The 24,222-nt window shown below is 47.6% G+C and overlaps 1 protein-coding gene across 14 annotated transcripts in view; it reads left to right on the top strand.

Annotated features, from left to right (window-relative positions):
* The window catches only part of DYSF (dysferlin), a 215,241-nt gene that overhangs the window by 46,143 nt on the left and 144,876 nt on the right, over positions 1-24,222 (top strand). For 8 of the 14 annotated variants that reach the window (XM_012807420.1, XM_012807419.1, XM_012807417.1 and 5 more), the window contains exons 5-13: positions 7,312-7,426; positions 9,127-9,338; positions 11,526-11,654; positions 12,085-12,147; positions 12,945-12,995; positions 14,890-14,920; positions 15,497-15,612; positions 21,432-21,558; positions 23,548-23,651. In XM_012807420.1, coding sequence (XP_012662874.1) covers positions 7,312-7,426; positions 9,127-9,338; positions 11,526-11,654; positions 12,085-12,147; positions 12,945-12,995; positions 14,890-14,920; positions 15,497-15,612; positions 21,432-21,558; positions 23,548-23,651 — 948 coding nt within the window. Of the gene's footprint in view, positions 1-7,311; positions 7,427-8,707; positions 8,801-9,126; positions 9,339-11,525; positions 11,655-12,084; positions 12,148-12,944; positions 12,996-14,889; positions 14,921-15,496; positions 15,613-21,431; positions 21,559-23,547; positions 23,652-24,222 lie in introns of all 14 variants that reach the window. The other 6 variants (XM_012807414.1, XM_012807418.1, XM_012807415.1 and 3 more) reach the window with 1 other exon arrangement.

Raw genomic sequence — 24,222 nt, 5'->3', positions numbered from 1 at the left:
TCCCCTCTGAACTCATCCAGGGCCCATTTAGGTCGCGAGGCAGAGCTTTCTGTACTTAGGCCCTGCCCAATGGGGCTGAGCCAGGTTGGTGACCATGCCCTGGCTGACATACCCCTCTTCCTTTTGCTCCTTGTTCCCACACTCTGTGTGGACTTCATGAGAGCCTGCCTTCTCTTCCCCAGCCTGGCGCCTCTTGTCATCTCGAGAGTTTAACAATCCTTCATCAACCACATCTCCCAGAAGGATGTGTAAAGGCAGGAGGTGGTAAATGTGAGAGGAGGGCTGGACCCTGCTTGGTCAAGCCTCAAGCTGAGCGTGGGCTGGGAATGGAGGCAGGCTTCACCTGTGCATGGTGTCTAGGACCAGATGCTAATCCTTGTGACCACACTATGTCACAGTGCAGGGCCAGGCAGATCACAAGACCCCCTGGGCTGGGGCTTCCTACTTGGGACACTGCAGCTCGAGGCGCCAAGAATGGGGATGTTCAGTGGGACAGGGAGCATGAGAAGCTGCTTCTCACTCCCCGAGGTCTGATTTCCAGGAGAGGTCCATTGAGCACAGCATCCCAGGCACCCTCGTTTGGTTGTAGCTTGATTGCCTTTAAGGGCCAAAGGAACATGATGATGGAGCAGTGAGAGTGAAGACACAGGCCATGGCATCCCAGAAAGGCTTGGAAAGGCTGAAAAGAATCAGAGAGACTGGGATAGGTTGGGAGCCCTGCTGCAGGCTGACTGTGGGCTCTGTTGGCCCCTTGCTTGGTGTTCTCACCCATGTCCCTTCCGAGATGGCACACTAGGCTGTATACCATAGGGGGATGTCAGATCCGGGCTGTTGGGGAAAACACTACCCCTGTCTTGGGGGAACCTCTAGGTGAGTGATTTCCAACTGGTGTGCCATGCACACTGGTGTGCTGTGAGAAGATCTTAGATGTGCCACAAAAATTTTTAAAGATCATTAATTAAATTATTTTTGAAGAAGTTCAAAGCATAGTAAGTATATTCTTTTTTTTGATGAACATAATTTATTACTTATTTATTTTTTTGAGACAGAGTTTCACTATGTTGCCCTCAGTAGAGTGCAGTGACATCACAGCTCACAGCAACCTCAAACTCTTGACCTTAAGCGATTCTCTTGCCTCAGCTTCCCAAGTAGCTGGGACCATAACACTCAGCTATTTTTTGGTTGTAGTTGTCATTGTTGTTTAGCAGGCCCAGGCTGGGCTTGAACCTGCCAGCCTTGGTGTATGTAGCTGGTGCCCCTACTCATTGGATTACAGGCACTGAGCCAGATGATGAACATAATTTAAATGTGCTACAGGTTCAAGTGTGACATGAGATAAAAAAGGTTGGAAAACACTGCTCTAGGTCAACGGGGGTGCTGGATACACAGTAGGAAAGAAATAACATAATCCCAAATGCATTTTTTCTTTCTTTCTGGCTAGGGCTGGGTTTGAACCCGCCACCTCCGGCATATGGGGCCAGCACCCTACTCCTTTGAGCCACAGGCACCGCCTGATCCCAAATGCATTTTAAGGACAACTCACTCAAGAGGTTTGGCTACATGATGAAAACTATATTGGTATCACCTGAGCCTAAGAGCTAGCGTGTGATCACAACCAGAGCTGAGGTTTTCTGCCTATGGGGTACATGAGAGCTGGGTGCTGTCCCAGACCATGTGCCTTTGGCCTAGAACCCCCAGCAGGACGCTCTTCAAGGCCCTCCTCATCAAAGCCTCCACCTGATAGCCCACTGGCTGACTTAACAGCACCAGTGGTATGGCAGATCACTGGAGCCAGGGGGCACTGTGTGCTGGAGCAGGGGCCCGCGGTGGCAGGCATAGTGTTCAGTGAGCCCCTGGGCTTCCCTGAGGGGTTTGGAGAGCCTGCCAACCAAACCTATATGAGCCCAGGCTGCATCTTACCCTCCACCCACTTCTGGAGGTTGTTTGAGGGAAAGGTGAGAGCCAGGCACATACTAGGCCTTGCCTGTTCACCCATGTGTGTGTTTGAGTTGAGGGTGGGACATTGGTGGCAAGAAATGGTCTTGGCACAGTAGGGTATGCCAAGGGCCCGACAGCATGACCTGCTGCAGGGCCAGGTCCTGGGTGCATCTGACCAGGTCGTTCCCTGACTTTGCCTTCAGTTTCCTGAGCCCTCTTAGCTGAGGGGAAGATAGGAGCCTCAGAGTTCTGCTGACGGTGTTGACTATAGGCTCTCAGATGCCACACATGGGTGACTGAGGGTCCCCCGCTCCAGGGCAGTGTGCTTTAGTGGACACGTTATTGATAACACCCACAGTGTTGCCGGGATGGATACATGAGTGGGCTATCAGGTGGGGTACCTTGATGTGGAGGGCCTTGAAAAGAGTCCCACTGGTAATTCAAGGTCAAGGTCATGTGGAATGGGCAAGCACAGGGCTCATATATATCCCATAGGAAGAAAATTTCAGCTCTGGTTGTCTGGAAAAGGGAACAGGGCTGAGTTATGCTATCATATCTCTGGAAGGGCCCACAGACATACCCCCTTTCCTGTAGATCCTCAGTAGAGCTACAGGCCTTTAGTATTAACTGCCCTGTTCCTGAAGCCATGTTCCATGGAGGCTGCCCTCTGGTGGGCAGATCTGTTCTAGACCCTGGGCTAGAGCCTCCAAGGCTGCAGAGATTTTCCTGTGGCTCTCAATGGACATATTAACAAGGGCCTGGCTCTTAGCTAGGAGTGTCATTCAAGTGCCTGAGCCACTGGGATGTTGCCAATTCTTCAGGAGGCTGGTGTGAGGCTATCAGTGTAGAAGCACCTGAAGCTCAGGAGGCCCTCTCAGGGACTGCCTGAATAGTCTTCAGTTTCCAGGGCAGCTGCTCCTTCCTGCCTCTGGCAGAGGCTGATCTGGGGCTCCTAGGCTGAGGTGCAGGCACCAGGCCATGGCATGGAGCGGTTTTACTCTGGTGCACAGAGGTGGTGTTCAGAAGCCCCAGGTGGTATAGAGGGGTGGTGAGGATGGGTGAACCCCCAGAAATAGGAAAGGTTACTTTTCAAGGTACTCTGGTCCCAGAGTCAAGGTTTTAAGGGTAGCCAAGGTGTGGCTCTTTCAAGTTATTGCTTAATTCTGCTCATCTCCCCGGGGTCCACTCAGACCACTGGACTTAACGCTGTAACTGACAACCTCTCTGGATCCCCTGATTCTTTTTGCTCTGGTTTCCTTTTCCTTTTCTTTCTACCATACTGCATAGTTTACATATTTCTTTTGTTTATTGTTTGTCTCTTTTACCAGTATATCAGCTCCTTAGTTTTGCTCACAGAAATATCCCCAGTACCTTGGATAGTGCTTGGTCCCTAGTTGGTGCTTGATAAATATACATGTGGAGGGAATGAATAAGGGAGTTAATGAATCAATGGGTCAGGCCAGACCTGTCAGGCAGGGCTCTTACTCTCGGGCTTTCAGATGTGGGCCCAAGTTAGGCTGAGCTAAGCAAAAACTCCACACAGGACTGGCCGTTCCTCATGGGCAGCTGCATGAGGCTCCATGCTCAGATGGGCTTGTGCTTGGTTGAATTTTCTCTCTACTGTTGCATCTTGAAATTCTTAATACTTTTTTTCTTTTTTTTGTGGAGACAGAATCTTACTTTATCGCCCTCGGTAGAGTGCTGTGACCTCACACAGTTCACAGCAACCTCCAGTTCCTGGGCTTAGGCAATTCTCTTGCCTCAGCCTCCCGAGTAGCTGGGACTTCAGGTGCCCATCACAACGCCTGGCTATTTTTTTTGTTACAGTTTGGCCAGGGCTGGGTTTGAACCTACCACCCTCGGTATATGGGGCCAGCGTCCTACTCACTGAGCCACAGGTGCCGCCCTCTTAATACTTTTTGAATGAGGGGCTCTATATTTTCATTTTGCACTGGCCCTGCAAGTTATGTGGCTGGTCCAGACTTTGTACTGCTCCTGGAGTGTGGCAATTGACATGAGTGGGTAGGGGCTTTCTTTGTTTCTGCAGAGTGAGATTCCTGTGGTTATGGAAGAAGCAGCTTTCTCAGATTTCTTGAATATTTTATTTTGAAATAATTTCAGATTGAGAGAAAAATTGTCAAGTATAGTCTGAAGAGCATTTTGTCTTAAACCATTTAAGGTGCCAACCTCCTGGCCCATAATCCTGACCTTTGGTGTGTATCTCTTTGGTTAAGAACTTTCTCTTCCATAACCACAACATAACCTTCAAAAGGAGGAAACTAACATTTATACAGCACTTTCCTCTAATTCACAGATGCCCGTTCATGGTTTATCATTTTTTCCCAACAGTTGCTTCATAGCAGAAGGATGCAGTTAAGGATCATGTATTACATTTCATTGTTTTGTCTCTTTGGTGTCCTCCCATCTGGAGTAACTCCTGTCTTTCTTGGACTTTTACAACCTTGTAGTCTGCCACTTTAGTAAATACAGGCCAGTTATTTTGTAGAACCTCCCTCCATCTGGGTTTGTTTGATGTTTCCTGGTAATTAGATTTAGGTTGTGCATCTTTGGCATGAATGTAACATAAGTGATGTTGTGTGGCTCTCACTGTCCTCTGTCAGGTGGCATGATTTTGATTTGTTCATTACTATACTGATGACCTTGACCATCTGATTAAGCTAGCATTTGCCGGTTTTCTCCACTAATTATCCATCTACTCTCCCTTCTAATAAGTAGGAATTTTATGGGTAGGGGTGCTTTGTGACTCTCTAATAACTTGTTTTTCATCTAACATTTACTCATGAGTTTTAACATCCGTTGTTGTTTCTTGGTTGAATTAATTATTGTTTTGATGGTTGCTAAATAGTGATATTCTAAAGCGATCATTTTGTTCTGCATTTATTTCAATATGGATTTATGTATTTTATTTTATTCAATGCCTTAACCTGTTACTATCATTATTTATTTTCATGTTTAAATTTTCCCAGTGTGGCCAGTAGGAGCCAGAAAGTTGGTTTCTGCCTTCTTCTGACATGTTTTTATCATTCACTGAGCATTTCCTTCCTTTCTGGCACAAAAAGATGGTCCAGGTTCATCTTGTACCTTCCCTGCCCTAGCCTTGGAATTAGTTGTTTCTCCAAAGAGCCCAACTTGCCTTTTGGTGGAGCAGATGAAAGCTCCAAGACAGTTGTTAAAAACCCACATGCCCAGGCCCACTTTAGACCTTCTAGATCAGCTTTGGGATCATCAGGATCTGGATGGGAGCAGGAAGTTTCTTTTTCCTCAGAATTGCCAGAGCTGAGGGTGTGGGCGTTGGCTGCTCAGGTACGCCGCCTAGTGGTGGTTTGTGAACCTGCAGGGCCGATTACTGTCAAGTCTTGGATCTGAGAATGAAAGAGTTTCAGTTGTCTTTGTGGGTCTCCTGGGATGCTGAGTTGGCTCTGGCCTCCTTCCTTAGTGTTATGAGCCCTCCTTTAAGTGGCTGCACCCTCACAGGTCCCAGTTGAGAGGGAGAAAGCCTGAGACTTTCAACCTCTTCGGTTTCAGGACAGGATTTGCTCCAGGAATCTTTAGAAGTTCCCAGTGTTACTCAGTGGAGTTGTATAGCAACATGTGCTAGAGATACTCAGAGAAAGATGATTCATCACTAAAAATTATGTCCATAGGCTGGGTGCAGTGGCTCACGCCTGTAATCCTAGCACTCTGGGACGCCGAGGTGGGTGGATTGCTCACAGGTTTGAGACCAGCCTGAGCAACAGCGAGGCCCCATCTCTAAAAATAGCCAGGCGTTATAGTGGGCGCCTGTAGTCCTAGCTACTCAGGAGGCTGAGACAAGAGAATCACTTAAGCCCAAGAGTTTGAGGTTGCTGTGAGCTGTGACACCATGGTACTCTACCGAGGGTGACAAGTGAGACTCTGTTTCCAAAAAGAAAAGAAAAAAAAATATGTACATAAAGGGTTTGTCAAGACTTGGGGAAATGCTTATTGCCTAACATTAAGTAAAAGAAAAGCATTTGGTATACAGTTATAAGTGGGGAGAATTATAGCATACAAAAATATTAAGGCAGGGAAAGATCCATCTATTTTATTTTGCACTATTTTTCTTCTTTACGGTTTTTGTACCATCCACATTTTCTTTTCTTTTTTCTTTTTTTTTTTCTTTTTTTTGGCAGTTTTGGCCAGGGCTGGCTCGAACCCGCCACCCCTGGCATATGGGGCTGGCGCCCTATTCTTTGAGCCACAGGTGCTGCCCAAAATGTTACATTAATTTTTTTTTTTTTTTTTTTTTTTTTTTTTTTTTTTTTTTGTAGAGACAGAGTCTCACTTTATTGCCCTCAGTAGAGTGCCGTGGCATCACACAGCTCACAGCAACCTCCAACTCCTGGGTTTAGGCGATTCTCTTGCCTCAGCCTCCCGAGTCTCTGGGACTACAGGCGCCTACCACAACACCCGGCTATATTTTTATTGCAGTTTGTCCGGGGCTGGGTTTGAACCCGCCACCCTTGGTATATGGCGTCAGCGCCTTACCCACTGAGCCACAGGGGCTGCCCTACTGTCCACATTTTCTTAAATAGAGTATTTATTACTTTGATTAAAAACATGGCTGCCCCAGAGGCCTGTCCCTGTGGGCCTGGGCACTGTGACTGGAGAGGCCGCCAGTGCGAGTCTCAGGTGGATGTGGTGGGGTGTGGGGTGGGGACATTGGCAGCCTTCCCTTGTTTACATGATGGGTGTGGACAGTCATCCTCCTCTCAGCTGGTCAAAGCCAGGGCAGCTGAGGGTGTGGTGGGTGGCAGAGGTGCTTCTAGGAGGGAGGGGGGCTCAGAAACATGTGAAGTACCCCAAACTCTTGGGGCCTGCCCAAGCAGAGGGAAGCAAAGCTGAGTTGTCTCTGGAGAAATGGGGGGTGGGCCCTTGGCTGAGCAAAGTGGCCAAGGGTACATTTTTCTGAAGACAGGCCTGGGCTGAGAGTTGAAAAATCCTTCAGGAGAGGTTGGATCCTAGATTCACTGGTAGAGGCTTTATTATCCTCTATCAATGCCTTTAATCCTCATCTGACCCTGTGAGGAAGGTGCTAGTGCTATTACTACTCCCATTTTACAGACAAAGAAACTGAGGCACAGAGAGGTTACAGATCTTGCTCAAAGTCACACAGCCCCTGAGTAGTGGAACTTAACCTCGGATTCTGCCTTAGCTATCTGACTATGCTGATGGTTCCCTGGGGGCAGCCTTGCCACAGCCTCCTGTAAACCTCACCCTTGTCAGAGCCATATTCCTTGGTGGAGGGATGCAAGAAGCAGGAAAGATACTGGAGGACATCAGTCCAAGGCCAATGTACTAATCTGCTGCCTATCCTCTCTCCATCTCTTCCAGGCCTCCTTGGTCCTACAGGTGTCCTACATGCCGCTCCCTGGAGCTGTGCCCCTGGTCCCGTCCTCCACTCCTCTGGAACCCTCCCCGACTCTGCCTGACTTTGACATGGTGGCTGGTGAGGAGTCCACCCTCGGCCTGGCTGGGCCCCAGCAAGAAGGCCAGCAGTGGCTCCCAAGTCTGGGAGCTGGGGACTGTGGCAGGGCTCCCCAGCCCTCGCTGCCTTGCCCATGTGGGGTTGTCCAAGCCTAGAGGAGAGAGGGGGGTCCTGAGAGCTGCCTTCTGCCCTGTAGAAAGAGGGGTTATTGGAAGTGGTGTGAAGGGTCCACCCAGCCCTAGCTGCCTGGGGAGCGGGCCCTTCCTTGTGCAGCTCTGAGAGGGGTGTTCTGGGATACATTCTGTCCCAGGTGATAGCTGAAGCACCCAAACTCCCCAGAACTGGATGGTTCCCTGCTCTGGCCCTCAGCAAGCCTTCAGTGATGGCATATGACAAAAAACAAACAAACAAAAAGACAGCAAAAAACCGCTAGTTTGTTCTTGAAAGATCCCTGAGCCGAAGTCAGGGAACCTGAGTTCTAGTCTTGCCTTTGGACACTGAGTGGCTATATGACACTTTGGGCTGGTTACTCCCCATCTCTGTGCCTACAGATTGTCATCTATGAAATGAGCAGACTGAATTAGCTAAGTCCTGTGCCTGCCTCCTCTCTCTTTGCTTGTCTCTGCTGGGCTTGTCAGGCAAGGACCAGCCCAGGGAGGCTGGCTGGCCAGTTGGGGGCCCAGGCCTAAGAGCTGGCACAGCCTCCCTGAGGTCCAGCCTGCTGAGGTGGGGAGAAGGCTACACAGATTGGCCACTGCCCATGGGAAAGACTAGCATTTTTTTCCGAGTGAAACAAACAACATCAAACGCTGAGCAGCCCCTGTGGCAGGTGTGCCCTGTGTCTGTCCAGGAGCCCAGCCCTGAGTGGGGCTTAGTGGTGAGGGAAGAAGATCAGGACCATCCTGCTGGGGCTCAGCACTGTCTGAGCTTAGAGACAGGAGATCAGTCTGGGCGGGGCTAACCAAGTTCCAAGCTACACTATGGCTGTGGGGTTTGGGGCCTGGGTAGGAGGAAGGAGTGTTCCTGGGGACAGTGGGTGGGGAGAGTGGAGAGCCCGAAGGCTGGGGACCATGTTGGGGTGAGTCTGACAGATAGGTTTGGGTTGATTAGGGGAGGTCCTTTGGTACTGCCTGGAATGTGGTGAGAAGGGACCATTCCCTGCAGACAGGGCAACAATTTCTGAGCTGTGTGCTGGCTAGGGTGGGTGGTGAACGCAGGGTTGGGTTAGGGGTATAGTAGGTTGCCATCCCTTACCCCAGCTCCACCCTGCCCCTCCTGAGCTATGCTCTACCCACAAGCCAGGTGGGGGACAGAGCCGGGCCGAGACTTGGTCTCTGCTCAGTGAGAGCACCGTGGACACAAGATATTCTGGAAAGAAGTGGCTGGGCCCCACGGGTGAGACACGTGCCAGAACTGTCCTGATTCCAGATCCTCCTGCCTGTAACCTTCTCACTAGCTGCCACAATCAGCTCCTTAGCGTGGGGCGAGGTGGCTGGAGGGCTCATCCTTGGGGACTGGGTACGGGAGGGCTAGGGCCATTCTGTTTTCTTACTGTTGACTAACTGGACTGACTGCCCTCAAATTTCAGCTGTTGGAAGCGCCTTTCCTTTCTACCTCATCCATCCTGGCTCACTGATTTGCGGGTGGGGGCAAAGGAAGGGAGTTGGGTCCTGGTGCAAAGCGCAAGGGACCCAGGCCTCATTAGGACACTCTCCTTCCAGACACAGGAGGAGAGGAAGACACCGAGGACCAGGGGCTCACTGGAGACGAGGCAGAGCCACTCCTGGATCAGAGCGGCGCCCCAGGCCCTGGGGCTCCCACCACCCCCAGGAAACCACCTTCTCATCCTCCCCCCTACCACCCCAGTAGCAAAAGAAAGAGAAGCACATCTGCACCCAGAAAGCTGCTGTCGGACAAACCTCAGGACTTCCAGGTGCAGAATGGGCTTTCTGACCCCAGCAGCAGCTGCAGGTGTTAGGCACCTGCCGGGTCTGTCCAGCCTCAGGGAGAGATGTGCCGGGGATCTTAAGGGCCCTCTCAGGAGGGGATCTGTGGTTTCCTAGGGCCTGGGCAGATGCTGAATAGGGAGTTCACATCTCACGTCCTCAGAACAGGCCTCTGTTGGTCTGTGGTTTTATGCTTAAAAACAAACAGGGTGGTGCCTGTGGCTCAAAGGAGTAGGGCACTGGCCCCATATGCTGGAGGTGGCCGGTTCAAAACCAGCCCTGGCCCAAAACTGCAAAACAAACAAACAAAAAGGCACTGCAGAGATTTGATAGTCATCTCTATATGCTTCTTCTCTCTTCCTTGTTTTCCTAAGTGTGGACTGTGTCCAGCAGCATCAGTATCACTTGCTACAAGTTAGATACGCAAACTCTCCAGGCCCCGCTGCACCTGCTAAATCAGAATCCGCATCTTAATAAGATTTCTAGATCTAAGGAGCTCTGAGTAGCATCTGCTTCTCCCTGTATCTAGCCCTATACTTACAGCTATGGATTTTTCTGAAAGTCATGTAGGATTTGAATTTGTTTAATCTCTTTACAGAATAAAAGCAATTAATATTAACCCTTTGACACATTTTTATTCAAAAATGCATCCCATTTGATTAGCCTTCACTTTTTCATTTCAAAAGAATTTTTCCATTTTGGTGTATTTTCACTTAGTGATATTTAATCTTCAGAACTGCCTTTAAAGTTAAAAACAGGAAACTTAAATTTCTATTTATTAAGTGTAACAGATCAATTGTAAAAATATATTTCACTTTGAAATCTTGGTAGTTTAAACAAAAGCTATGACCGCTGCATTTGCCCTAAGAGACAAAATTATAGCTCCCATACTATTATTTCCAAGATATGTTCTTCTTGCCTTTTTTCTTTTACAGAAGTAACGTATGTTTATAGTAGAATGTTTGGAAAATATAACAAAATGAAGAGAATAAAAATCACTCGTCCACTGTCCCACTGTTACTAATAAAATATCTTTCCATAGTTCCTTATTTTATTAAAAAATAATTGGTCAATAAATAATAGTTGTTTCTAAATTAGAACCAGTAAACATTTTATTTTTCCAAAAATTTTGTTTTAATATTTTAAAGTATCACATTTTAAAGTCTTTTGTCTAATATTTGGATGCATAGATGTTTTTGAAATCTTCATTTAGTTAAAGGTCAATGGCAAAAAAATTCTTTATTTATCATTATGTAAGAAAGTATTGCATCTTTTTTTTTTTTTTTTGAGACAGAGCCTCAAGCTATCCCCCTGGGTAGAGTGTTGTGGCATCACAGCTCACAGCAACCTCCAACTCTTGGGCTCAAGCGAGTCTCCTGCCTCAGCCTCCCAAGTAGCTGGGACCACAGGCGCCCACCACAACGCTCGGCTATTTTTTGGTTGTAGCCGTCATTGTCACTTTGGTGGGCCCGGGCTGGATTCGAACCCGCCACCTTAACTGTATGGGGCTGACACCTTAGCCACTTGAGCCATAAGCGCCAAGCCGAAAGTATTGCATCTTATAATGTAAAGAGTAGGCTGGGTGAAGTAGCCTTCACCTATAATCCTAGCACTTTGAGAGGCTGGGGCAGGGGGATCCCTTGGCCCAGGAATTGTAGACTGCAGGGGGCTATGTTTGAGCCACTGCATTCCAACCTTGGTGACAGAGTGAGACCTATTCTCTTAACGGTACAAAACAAAACAAACAAATAAAAAAGAACAAAGACTATTTTTGGGGTCATTTCACTTTGGAAGTCCAATCTCTGAGAGAATTGTCTCTGAAGAATATTTGAGCACTTAAAAATGTCAGTATCAGTGGGATCTCTGTGGGGCTTGTGCCAATGTCTGCATGAAAGGAACCAAGGGCTGTATCTGCCCACTCCTGGGGCTTAATGCTGGTAGCTTACTGGGGAAGCCTGGCAACTCTTCCGTGGAACTATGGAATTTTATAGATACAAGGACCTTGGTGGGAAAATAAGATTGTTCATATGATGCTCTTCCTAATTCCTTTTTCATATTCTTCCCAAGAGGCCAGCAGTGAGATAGTCCCTGAGGTTTCTGACCCTTGGGGAGAATGGTTGGGGGTCCCTTCCTTCCCACCTGCCTAACTTTTCCCCCTTCCTCCTGACTTTCAGATCAGGGTCCAGGTGATCGAGGGGCGCCAGCTGCCAGGGGTGAACATCAAGCCTGTGGTCAAGGTTACTGCTGCTGGGCACACCAAGAGGACGCGAATTCACAAGGGGAACAGCCCACTCTTTAATGAGGTGGGAGACACCGGGCATCAGGGCCAGAACCTTGGTGGGCATCCTACCTGGAGTTCAAAGCCAAGCACTTGGCGATTCATTGAAATTTTTACCTATGGTGCTAATTTGGGGGAGCCTCTGGGTGCTGAGGAGGTTATCTAAGGAATTGTGGAAAGGGATCTAGCTCTTGTTCCCACCTTGGGCTCCTGCTGCTCCACATCCCAGTCATCCTATAGGGCTGGCCATCCTCCCATCCCTGAGATAACCATCTCTGGTGAGGTCAGGGGTGGAACATCCTAGATCTGGTTGAATCCCGAGAGCTGAGCTCAAGCGACGTTTTCTATGGGGATTACTATCAGGCCTGAAGGCTTATGGGTAGCAGTCCCTCCTCCTCCCTGGATTGTGGGGTCAGCAGTCACCGATGAGTCTTTCTTGTGCTCTGGACCAACAGACGCTTTTCTTCAACTTGGTTGAGTCTCCCGCAGAACTGTTTGATGAGCCCATCTTTATCACGGTAAGTCTCAGCAAAGTGTTTCCCTGGGTTGTGTGTTCACACGTGCATGTCAGTGCGTATTTGTGTGTGTGTGGGGGTACAGGTGTGTATATGTGTGTGTCAGTGTGCATGTGCATATGTGTGTGTGAGAGAGAAGGGGGATGTGGAACAACCCACAGTCAGACTCTGCTGGTCACACGGGTGCCTACAGCAGCTCAGCTCCGAGGCCGCAGCCCGGGGAGACCCCGCAGCTCAGCATGCCCCATGGGCCTCAAATCTGGGTCCTTGAACCACTTGCTGTCCTGCGTATTTTAGTTTTCATCTTAATTTGTTTGTCTGTGTGCCTGCTTCTGGCCAGGATTTTCTTTTTCTCTGGACCTCAGCTCTCCACCTGCCCTGAGAGGCGGTGTAGTCTAGTGGCTGAAGTGTGGGCTCTGGAGCCGGACCGTCTGCATTCTAGTGCTGCCAATGCCATTTCGGGGTTGTGTGGTTTTGTGCAAGTCCTGCCATCTATTTCTTCATCCATAAAATGGGGATGACAGTATCTGCTCATGGGGCTCTAGTGAGGGGTAAGCATTGCTTAGAATGATCTCTGGAATCATTGTTCTAGTTCTCTAGTGAGGGGTAAGCATTGCTTAGAATGATCTCTGGAATCATTGTTCTAGTTCTCTAGCGAGGGGTAAGCATTGCTTAGAATGATCTCTGGAATCGAGTGTTTCGTATTGGCTGTTATTTGGGAGGGAAGAGCTATGGGATTGCCCTTGTCTGGGCCACACTTTTGCTTGTAAACCTGAGTTTTCACTGCTCTTTCCCTCCAGGTGGTGGACTCTCGTTCGCTCAGGACAGATGCTCTCCTTGGAGAGTTCCGGGTAATTGTTTATCTGTTTGAAAGCAGGCAGTTCTCACTCCTCCCTGCTAGTGGAGGCTCCCTGGATACTGGGCAGGGGCTGCCACTCCAGAGACCCTGTACATCTCAGTTTGTATTGGGAAAATATAATTAAAATGACCCTAAATCTTCTCCACAAAAGAGAAGGAAAGCACCTTTATCACTGAAGAAATGTTAAAGCAGAGCGTGACGCACATCACAAGCCATCCGATAAGCAATTGCAGACAGAAAGCAACCTCATTGGCCAGCACGGCCAGTGGTCGCAGCCCATGCCACCCACGCCATGTTCTCCAGATGAGCAGTAACTGGTCCTTGAGTAAGGCGGCTCCATAGCACCACTGGTCACCCACTGTTCATCCTAGATTTATCTTAGATCCACTTGGCCATTTGTGTTTGCAAATTTACTTTATCCAAAAGAAAAAACAAAAATCAAGCTCCTATCTTTATGACAGGAAGTAGTGTTTCAACTGAAGTTAGGCTCCTATCTTCCCAGTGAAACTGGGGGATAGAGGTGGCCATCTCCCTTAGTATTAACTTTTCTTTTTTTTTTTTTTTTATTGAACGGTAACTATGTACATTAATGCACTTCTAGGGTACAGTGTGGGGTTTTCACAAGCAATCTGAAATACTTCAGTATTAACTTTTCAAAGAAAGGGTTCGGGGGTCCCTGAGAAAGACATCCTGTTTCAAAAAGCTGACAAAAGCTTATTTAGTTTCTAAAAAGGTACATTTCAAAAAGAGACAGAGAAATTACTTATATTAACAAGTTTTGTAAGATAAACATTCCCACCGAAAGAGAGGGGAGGGAAATATCTTCCTTTATTTCCAATAAGTAGATTAAGACTTTTATTTTTAATTCATATTTGACAGCCTGGAAAGGCAGTGTGGAATTTGAGTTTAGGTAGCTTTCCTAATCTTGCTGTGGACATGGTCTGTATGTCCTGACCTCACTTGCACTCTGGGCTGGGAGCAGGGTTCAGGTGTAGACCCCAGGGGGGCAGTGGAGAGAGAGGGGCTGCTCTACCCTGCTCATTTGTCCAGAAGTGAACTGACTGTACAATCCCCCTCATAGGATGGATTTAACAGATTACATAAAGTAAAGGCACTTGGCAATTACACAGAGTAAAGGAGACTTGAATGGTGTCTCAATGCAATTCTTATTGATTTTCTAATTTTAGAATCTTCAAGGATTTATCTAAGGAAAGAAAAAGCACAGGCTTATTTAACCCTGCTATCTATATAAATAATGTCTCCTTCCTCTGGGAAGTGGTCACAGGATGAAAAACTAAGTATTTTCTTGGAGAAATTTTTTTTTTTTTTTTAAAGGAATGGCTTGAGCTTTAGTCATTCTGTAACACTTAGGTTTTGAATTTCTAATCTTTACATTCCTTTTTCTGAGAACAAATTAAAAAATAGTTGGATTTTTTTCTAATTGTAGAAGTAATCTGTGATTTAGAAGAAGACCACTTCTCAGGGAAGTTTTAGGTTTACAGCAAAACTTGAGTGTACAAAGAGTTCCCAGATAGTTCCTGCCCACCCTGCCCTCTGCAGCCTGCCCCACTATCACCATCCTGATGATCTATGATTTTTTAATAGAAAATTATAAAAGACAGGAAAGAATAAAAAATAAAATAAAAATCACCTAAATCTTACCGAAGATAGCAGAGTTACCATTTTGTTGTATTTCCTTTTCTCTATCTTTTTGGTGAATAAGTATACTCTCCCAAACTGGGGTCAAAATGTGTTCCCATGTAGTGTCAAATAACGAATGTTTCCCTGTGTTCCTCAAGGTTTTAATGGAATTGTATAGTGCACCATGTTCTGTTGAATTCTTCAGTGGCAAGAGTATGATTTGTGTTTCCTCTCTGTGATTTCAGATGGACGTGGGCACCATCTACAGAGAGCCCCGTGAGTGCTCATCACTTTGGCCATATCCTTGTATTTGGATGCTGACTGGAGACACCTGTTTGAGAATCTCAGTCTTTCTTTCTAGGGGTATTAGAGGAGGGGGTTGATATCAGAAGAGAAAGCAGATATTCATCGTCCAAGAAAAATAGGCCCTCAGGAAGAGTACACCCCAACTGTGTCTCAGTTGGCCCGTTCAGGGAGAGTATACCTGAAAGCCCCCAGCAGCACTAGTTGGAGACCAGGTCACCGACAGGGACAGGGATAGGTCCTTTGGGTGATGAGTTCAGGCTTTCTCACCCCAGTTTCCACTCTGGTCACTTCTTGGGGGCAGGGACAGGGAGGAAAGTGGCCTTGAGTTGGGCTTTAGCAGCCTCTCATAGGAGTCTCTGTTAATATTTCTGACTAACCCACATGAACACTCATAGTACCTTTTGATTCTAGAATATGAGGCCTGCCCCCATGTCCTGGGGAGGAGTCCTTTATGTTACTCTGTGCGGTCCATCCTGGGCTCCTGGACATGTTCTCAGATGCGAGTCTTCCAGTTCCAGGATCACTGATGCATGTTGCCTCTTTCAGGCCATGCCTATCTCAGGAAGTGGCTGCTGCTCTCAGATCCTGATGACCTCTCTGCTGGTGCCAGGGGCTACCTGAAAGCCAGCCTGTGCGTGCTGGGGCCTGGAGACGAGGCTCCTGTGAGTAGACTTGCCTGGGTCCACATCACTTAGCACTTCACTTAGAACTTCGTGGTGGAGACCCCCAACAAAGGGAGAAAACTTTATTTTTTTTTGATTTAAAAGAATACATGATAATTATGAGAAATTTGGAACATGTAGAAAAGTTTAAATAAAACATGAATCATTCATAATTCTGCCACTCAGAGTCATTGTTAATATCTAATGTATATCCTTCTGGAATACATATGTATATTTATATTACATATATAGTATTTTGTATATTTTTACATAATATATATAACATATATATTATATAAAAATACATATATATTTTTCTTTTAGCAAAAGTGAGGCTCAGCACCCGTAGCACAGTGGTTATGGTGCCACCCACATACACAGAGGCTGGTGGGTTCCAGCCTGGCCCAGGCCAGCTAAATAACAAATGACAACTGGAAAAATAGCTGGGTATTGTGGCAGGTGCCTGTAGTCTCAGATACTTGGGAGACTGAGACAAGAGGATCACTTAAGCCCAAGAGTTTAAGGTTGCTGTGAGCAGTGACACCACAGCACTATACTGAGGGCGACATAGTGAGACTCTGTCTCAAAAAATAAAACAACAACAACAACAAAGTAAGATCATCTCTGTCTCTGTCTCTGTCTCTATTATATTGCAACCTGAATTTTATTGCCTGAGGATATACCGTTATCCTCTTTACAATTGGTAAGAACAAGAAAAGTGTTCAGGTTTGGGGAGGTATCAGCATCTTTATATATTTGAAAGAGGAGAAAAGGCTCAGAATTACTATTGTGAGAGAGAAACAAAGGGCTAGATTTAAATAAAAGTGTTTCTGGCAGACCAGGAGCAACCACTTTGGGTCGGAGACTGTTTTCTGTGGGGCAGGTGTGGGTGGGTCTGGTGAAGGCAGGGGCTGAGGTAGCAGGGTGCCCTGATCATGGCTCATGGCCCTGTGCAGGGAGGGGAGAGGACCAGGAGGGTCGCTAAGGAGCAGGAAACATAAGGAAGGGTTGAGAGAACACCAAGGGCGTACTATGTGCTGGCTCTTTGTGCCTGGGTGGTTTGGAAGCTCTCTTTAGAGAAGGGGTTTCATAATCAAGGTTTCGTTGAGAATTGGTTCTGAGAGGCTGGAGGATTGAGGAGGCAGCTAAAGGGGAGAGAGCCTAGCTGCTGCTGGAGGACAAGGAGCTGTGCTGGCGAATGGGTTGTTGGCCTGGCCACTGACAGGGTGCTTATATTTTATGGGGCAGATTGTGGAGTAGGCTGGAATCTTCCAGGAAAGGAGGACAGGTATTCTAGGCTTGGTGGGACCCTCGGGACAGTGGTACATGTGCAGAGTGTGGCTTCAGAGAGCAAAGATGGTGGCGTGATGGTGGGAGGGAGTCAGATGTGGCGCTCCTCCCGTCTGGGATGGTCGGGAGGATTGGAAGAAGTGGGAAGGGAAGTGGACTTCTGGGAATGGGGGACAGTTTCCATGAGGGGGTGAAGGGTGGGGATGTTGACTGATGACTAGAGTTCAGGAAGCTTCTGTGGAAAAGGTTGGGGAGGGAGAACTCAGCTGTGCAGGGGCGGAGAAGCAGAGAAGGCCATTCCATTCACAGGCTGTGTCCTTGCTGTCTCAGCCCATAAGGTCCAGCCCTGTCCCTCCACAGCCCACCTTTCCAGATGTTTTGCCTTCTTCTTTCTATGTGACATTGCTGAATCTGTAATTTTTTTCTAGGACACGTGTTCTTCCTCTTACTGTTAACTGCAACCTTGCTTTTCCCTGATCACTCTCTTGAAACAAACCATGGGGGAAACCACTATTTTCTACTCCCCCAGCCCTTCTATTGGTGTCTCCGGATGGGGGAGCAGTGGCCATCCTTTGGTTTCTCACTGAGGCCCTTCTCCACTTCTGCAGGCCTCCTCCTTTGGAAGCTGCTGCACTCTCTGGCCGCCTGGTGGGCAGAGCCAGGCCAGGAGGCTCTTTGCTCCTTTGATCTTGCTCTGGGTTGTTACCTTCCCCCATTGATAAACCATCAACATCTGACATTATTTCTTCCTGAGCTTAGAAAATAGTCCTCACAGGTGGTGCCTGTGGCTCAAGGAGTAGGGCGCTGGCCCCATATACTGGAGGTGGTGGGTTCAAATCCGGCCCTGGCCAAAAAAATAAAGAAAATAGTCCTCACTTACCCAGGTCTGAGGCCTTCCCCTCTTCCCCTTCCCATTGTGGTGCAGCCCTTGCCCCCTAACAGTTTTCCCCTTGCTCATTAATTCCTTCCTGCTCCCAGGTAATTCTCACTCTTTCCTCAGTAGCCTGGCAGTCTCCTGTCATACCAGGTGTTCCCCCCTCTCCTATTCTTCACACACTGGTTCCAACCACCTGAAAGTGCTGGTTGGACAACAATGAGTTTCTGTTTTCCAACTCAGCCCGGTCCTGGGTGCTGTCAGCTTCTTCTTTTACTTGGGTGTGGTTAGCTCAATAGCCCATTTTCCTCAGTGGCTGTTTCCAGACTTTCTTATCTTTCCTAAGCTCCAACCTCAGCTTCCCTTAGAAAGGCAGAGCTGCACGGTGCTGCGCGCTATGATCTTCTGAAGCTCCCCTGGAAAAACCTAGTCTCACTGGCTGCCCACTCCCCACACCTGTTGCCGTTCCATATTCAGTGACATCTTAGGAAATGGCATTGTCATCTACTTAATCCCACAAGCCAGAGGTCAGAGTTTGATTCTTTATCCCTCAGTCCCCATGCAAGCAGTGAGCCAGTCTTGTTGGCACAAAAAGCTCAATGCCTACATCTCCTCTTTCTCATCCCAAGGCTAGAGCTTAAGGTCAGGCTTCCATCATCTCTCACCTGGGTCGCTGTGTGAATTAAGATACAGGGTCAGCTGGCGTAACAAAGATGCCTAACATGAGTTAAGGAAGCCATTTATTTCTCTCTGTCATAAATGCCCAGGCAGGCAGTCCAGAGCTGGCATGCTGTTCTACAGTGCCCAGAGGCCTAGGCTTCTGCACCTTTATCCCGCAGCATCTCATGGCCCAACATGGTTGCTCCAGTTCCCATCATCATGTCTGTATTCCAGCCAGTGGAAAAAGAGCAATGGAGGCCACATCTCTTTTTTTAAAGGCATGCCTCTGAAATTGTTCACATTTATGCTTGAGTCCCGTTGATCAGGATTTAGTCAAATGGCCAGGGAACCTTGAAAATAAAGTCCATCCTATTGCTGCCCAGCTAAAAATTAGAGGTTCTCTAACTGAAGTAAACAAGAGAATGGATTTGGGGGGACAACTAGCAGGTTCTGCCACTTCTTTCTAAGTGTCCTCTGAGTATCTCTTATCTCATATTTCTCCAGTTATCCCCACCTTATTGCCAAAGTCATCTTTAAATCCAAGTAGAATCATGTGTCTCCTGTTCAAAAACATCCAGTGACTTTCCATTGCTTTTAGGATAAAGTCCTAAATCCTTATCATGATTTTCAAGGCCCTTGGCAATTTGGCCTCCATCTAACTTCTCAGTCTAACTTCCCATTATGTACCTCCACGACCCTATTCTGTGGCCAGACTAGATGCTCTTCCATTCTTCCCGTGCCTTCCACCTCCTAGAATCCCTTTCTCTCTTGGCCTACCCAAAGTCAATTTGTTCCTCAAGACTCAATTCAGATGCCATTCCTCCATGAAGCCTGCCTTGTCCTTCAGGGCAATTTATTGGTCTTTCCTTTGGGCCACCACTCAGCACTTTTTTGGTCTAGTTAATTTTATATAACTATCTCCATCACTGAGATTCAGTTTTTTGGTGATGGAGATGACATAGCAAATCTGATCTCTTTTTATCGCCCCTCTTGCCCAGTACAGGTTTCATAGACAGTAGGTGCTCAGCCAGGGCTTGTTGTTTCGGAGGATGGACTCTTTTGTGGATGCCTCAAAGCAGAGGATACGGTCATTTTCTTCTGGAAGGAGCTGAGGAGAATAAACACAGGATGAATCTTCTTGTGGGCACTTGTGAGCTATGGGGCCTTCTAGAAGGGAGTGTTTTGTTACAGGGACACTGAGGCAGGCTTCTGTGAGTTAAGTGTGGACTGAGCAAGGACTAGGGCAAGACTAGTCCAGGCAGTTTTCCAAGAAGAAGGCTTTTGGGAAAGGCCTGACCTTACCACTCTTGTGTCCCTTCACTGCCACTTGTCCAAGTGTAGCCACTGGATCTTCGGTCTATACCTCCAAGCTCCAAGTTCCCCTCATGCAAGGGCTTCTGCACAAGTTGCCTCCTGTGTCTGCTGTCCGTTATCCAGGTCTCCAGGTGTGAGGCCTTCCTGACCACCCCTCGGTACAGTTATAAGCCCCCTTGTTCTGTGCTCTTCAAGTGCTCAGCCCTGTGCAGCTCTGCCTTTCTATGGGAAGCTGAGGGCTTCTGCTTAAGCCTGTGTTAAGTCTCCTTTTTCTTATCTGTCAAGTGGGGACATTCTAGGGCCTTGCACCCAGAGCACTATTTATGGACCAGCAGCATAGGCATCACTTGTTGAAATGCAACCTTGGACCCCACCCAATGCCAGATGAACTAGAACCTGCATTTTATTATTTATAGTATTATTATTATTTTTTTTGAGACAGATTCTCACTTTGTCTCCCTCTGTAGAGTGCTGTTATATCATAGCTCACAGCAACGTCAAATTCTTGGACTCAAGTGATTCTCTTGCCTCAGCCTCCCAAATAGCTGGGACTACAGGTGCCTGCCACAACACCCAGCTATTTTTAGAGATGGGATCTTGCTCTTGCTCAGGCTGGTCTTGAACTCCTGAGTTCAAGCAATGCACCCGCCTTGGCCTCCCAGAGTGCTAAGATTATAGGTGTGAGCCACCGTGTTTGGCTAGAACCTGCATTTTAATTGGGATGTGCAGCAGTTGTCCAGAAGACACTGATTCTCAACCTCCATTGCCAATTAGAATCATCAGGGAACCTTTAAAAATGACTGCCCCATGGGTCCTCGTGGGGGTGGGAAGCCTGCCGCCTTCTGATTTCAAGACTTTTTTTAAGCATCAAAAGAGGCTAGAGAGGCTTCATCTTTCTCTGCTGTACTCCTTTTAATAAAAGAATTTGTTCCGCAAAATTTGGATTTCACCAAAAGGCTACACTTAAGGACCTAGATGGCCACATGTGGCTTAAGGCTGCTAGTTCCCCACACTTAGTAGGGTGTGACCTGGGGACTGTAGGTATTGCTCTTGTGCAGCCGAGTTTGAGACCCGCTGCCCAGGGGGTGTGCTGTGAGGATTAGGTGAGAGAATGTGTAAAAATCAGTAAGGGCTGCCTGCTGTTTAGTTATTACTGTCCCAGGCATAATATGCAGCACACTCTGTTGCCTTAATTTGCTTAAAGGTATGTTTTCCCTGCAAGATGGTGAGCTTCATGGGGCAGGGCCTCTGTGGTCACTTTATTCATTGCTCTATCCCTCGGCCTTAGCACAATGAGGACACTTAGTTATGCAGTAAAAGCGTGCTGAGTGAATGAGCAGATGTTGAAACTAGAATGGCTAGGTTAGACCTCAGTCCCTCCTGTATGATTTTTTAACTGGGGGGAGTGAGAAGGAAACCAGGGTTGGTTGAGAGCCTGCCGTGTGCCGAATGTGTTTACATGGTTAGTGAAGACAATGCTGCTGCCTTAGTGCTGGGAGGACAGAGTCACTGTCTGCACTGTGCTGCCCAGAAAGCGGAGCCTCAGGTTGAGGAACTTGTCTGTGATCACACAGTTGTAAGCTCTGCCCTCCTTCAGAATGCAACATTTGAGCTCTTAGAGAAGAAAGGTAAGACACTGTGTGAGAGTGCATGAAGGAACTGGATTTGGCTTGCTTTGTAGCTGGAGAGAAAAGACCCCTCTGAAGACAAGGAGGACATTGAAGGCAACCTGCTCAGGCCCACAGGCGTGGCGCTGCGAGGAGCTCACTTCTGCCTGAAGGTCTTCAGGGCTGAGGACTTGCCACAGAGTGAGTCTGCCCCCCCACCCCAAGCCCCACCTCTTGCTTGTAGGAGCCTGGGGCAGGGAGCTATGAGGGGAGTCCCCTGGGCAGGGCCGGGCTCAGCTTTCTGGGGAAGGAGAGGCCCTCTTAGCCCCAGCCAGAGCCTCCCTCTCCCCAGAGGCTGCCTCCTGCCCTCTCGCTGCCCGCTGCCCACCTTGGCTTGGCTTCCTGCCCTTCCCTTCTCTCTGTGGGGATGCTTCAAACCCCCTCTAGGTTTCCAAATAATTTTTTTCTATACTTAACAAAAGCAATTGAATATAATGAAAAGTAATAGGTACTAGCGGAGTTACAGAGATGCAAGAAATCCTGAGAGTAAACACTGCCCCTGGCCTCCACCCCAGTGTACCCTGTGCTTGGTCACCCATCTGTGGACCCACTTTCTTGGGTTTACTGGGAGTCAGCACTATCTGGACTCTGTTCTGTTCTCAGGGCTGGTTCTCAGTGATTTTCCTTCCCTGCCCTGCAAGTCAGCAGACTGGGCTGGGAGCTGTTGCTTTAAGGTTGGAAGGGTTTACCTGAAGGATGCCTGGGCCATTGTCTCCCAGATGATGCTGGTCTAAGGGTGACCAGCCATCCTTGTCTTCCTGGGACTGTCTTTGTTTTGCACTGAAAGTCCTATGTTCTAGGAAGCCCCTCCGCCCCTACCTGGTTTTTCACAGTGGCTGGCTGTGTACTGGACACGTCCTGAGGGTGGGTAGTAAGTGCTGCAGGAATTATACTGAATATTCTAGAGCCATGGTTATCAGCCTGGGCTGACATTAAAATCATCTGAGGAACATAAAAATAGTCCAAGCCCCTTTTGCCCCCTTGCAGCATTTCAGATGGACTTGGGTCAGTGTGGGGCTCATGAATGGGAAGGGTTCCAAGACTCCTCAGGTGGTCTCATGCAGCCCAGGTGTGAGCCACTATTTTAAAGTGTAGATTAGTGTGAGCAAGCCAGTCACTGTCTACAGCAGAGTCAGCAGAATGTTTGCAACTTGGGTTCCTGGTTATAAGTTTTCCATAAAGCTAATTGTTTGAGGGTTTTTACTTTGACTACTGACTTCAACAAATAAATTGAGTTCCTTCTGTGTACACTTATTTGGAACAAAACCATGGGGAAAGCCTTTAAATGAGTTATGGGCATTAGAACACATGCTTAAAAACATTTACTGGTTGTAATTACGTAGAAATTGAGGCTGATGAGCTTGCAAAGAGGAATGGGGAAATATAAACATTTGCTTTTCTTAAGGTGAAAGAACTTTGTGTTGAACTCTCTGCTATGATTAAATATGAGTGGGCAAAATAGATCGGTAAACAGAATAAAAATGTCTGTTAATTGTTGCTGCCTCTTTTATTCATGTAGACATTAGCTAGCATATCATCCCCTATGCTCATTTATATACATATAATCAACATGTGCTGTATGTATATATATGTACACATACACAGATCTATCTACCTTTCTATCATCTGTGTATTAATGCATGTAATCTGGCTAATTCAGTAAAATAATTGGTTTTATTGGCAGCAACGATTAAAAACTCTTTTTTGTTTTATTTTGTTTTTAAGCCAGAATTGCCTTATTAGTTAACTTTAACATATCACTGTGCTAAGGGATATAAAGGAAAATGTCAACCAGGGTCCAATAATGCGACCTTATTGTAACATATTCTAGTCCGTTTCTGGATTATTTTCTGTCCTTAGCAGTATAGATTTCTAATCAGTCAAGCAGTCAGTCAGTTGGTAGGCCTGGTTTGAAAGCTTCCAGCGCTGAGGGGACAGAGAATGAGCGGTCCGGGGTGGCGACACAGTGACTCAGTGCCCTCAGGGGCTGCTACTCTGAGACAGTCCTCCCTCTTGGGAGTCTCTGGGCTGAGTCCCTATATGAGGACTGCCTGGAGACAGTGTGGGGGAAAGTTGGGGTCTTGGGGTGGGACAGCAGGCGGGCAGTGATTGGTATGCCCTTCCCCACAGTGGACGATGCTGTGATGGACAACGTGAAGCAGATCTTTGGCTTTGACAGTAATAAGAAGAACTTGGTGGACCCCTTTGTGGAGGTCAGCTTTGCAGGGAAAATGGTAAGGAGCACGGGAGTGGGACTCTGGGCACCCCCATGGATGGTGGTAGAAAAGAGCAGGACAGAGGTGCCCCCATTAGAGGCATGTGAACACAGAGGGGCTTATCTGGGATGTGTGGCAAGACACCCCCACAGGCTCAGCTCTTAGGGGCTGCCCTGCACGAGTGTGGAAATGGACAGACAAATGCATAGGTATGGATGGGCCCTGAGAGGATACGGGACAGTGTATAGCGAGAGGAATATTTTTGGGGAAATGAAACAGTAGTAAGGAAACCTGATGAGAAGGCATATGATAGTGGAGCTTTTTAAATGTGTGATACAAACGTGATTGTTTTTAAGACAGGAGTTGGGTAGAGAAAGACCACTCTGCTGGGCGACCTTGGGATCACTGCTACATTTCTCTCTTCCTTGTACCCCACCTTTCTGCCCAGAGGCTGGACTGTCACTACAGTCCCTGTTAATTTCTGTCCCATTTCTCCATACAGGCTGGTGCCCCCCAGCATTTGTCTGCCCCCAACAGGCTGTCTCCAGGTGGTGCCATCCCTCTCTGCAGAGGACTCCCAGCTTTCTTT

This window comes from Otolemur garnettii, unplaced genomic scaffold (genome assembly GCF_000181295.1).
Source record: "Otolemur garnettii isolate 467f Iridium unplaced genomic scaffold, OtoGar3 scaffold00068, whole genome shotgun sequence".
Taxonomy (NCBI): Eukaryota; Metazoa; Chordata; class Mammalia; order Primates; family Galagidae; genus Otolemur; species Otolemur garnettii.
This window is presented reverse-complemented; position numbering and strand designations above follow the sequence as displayed.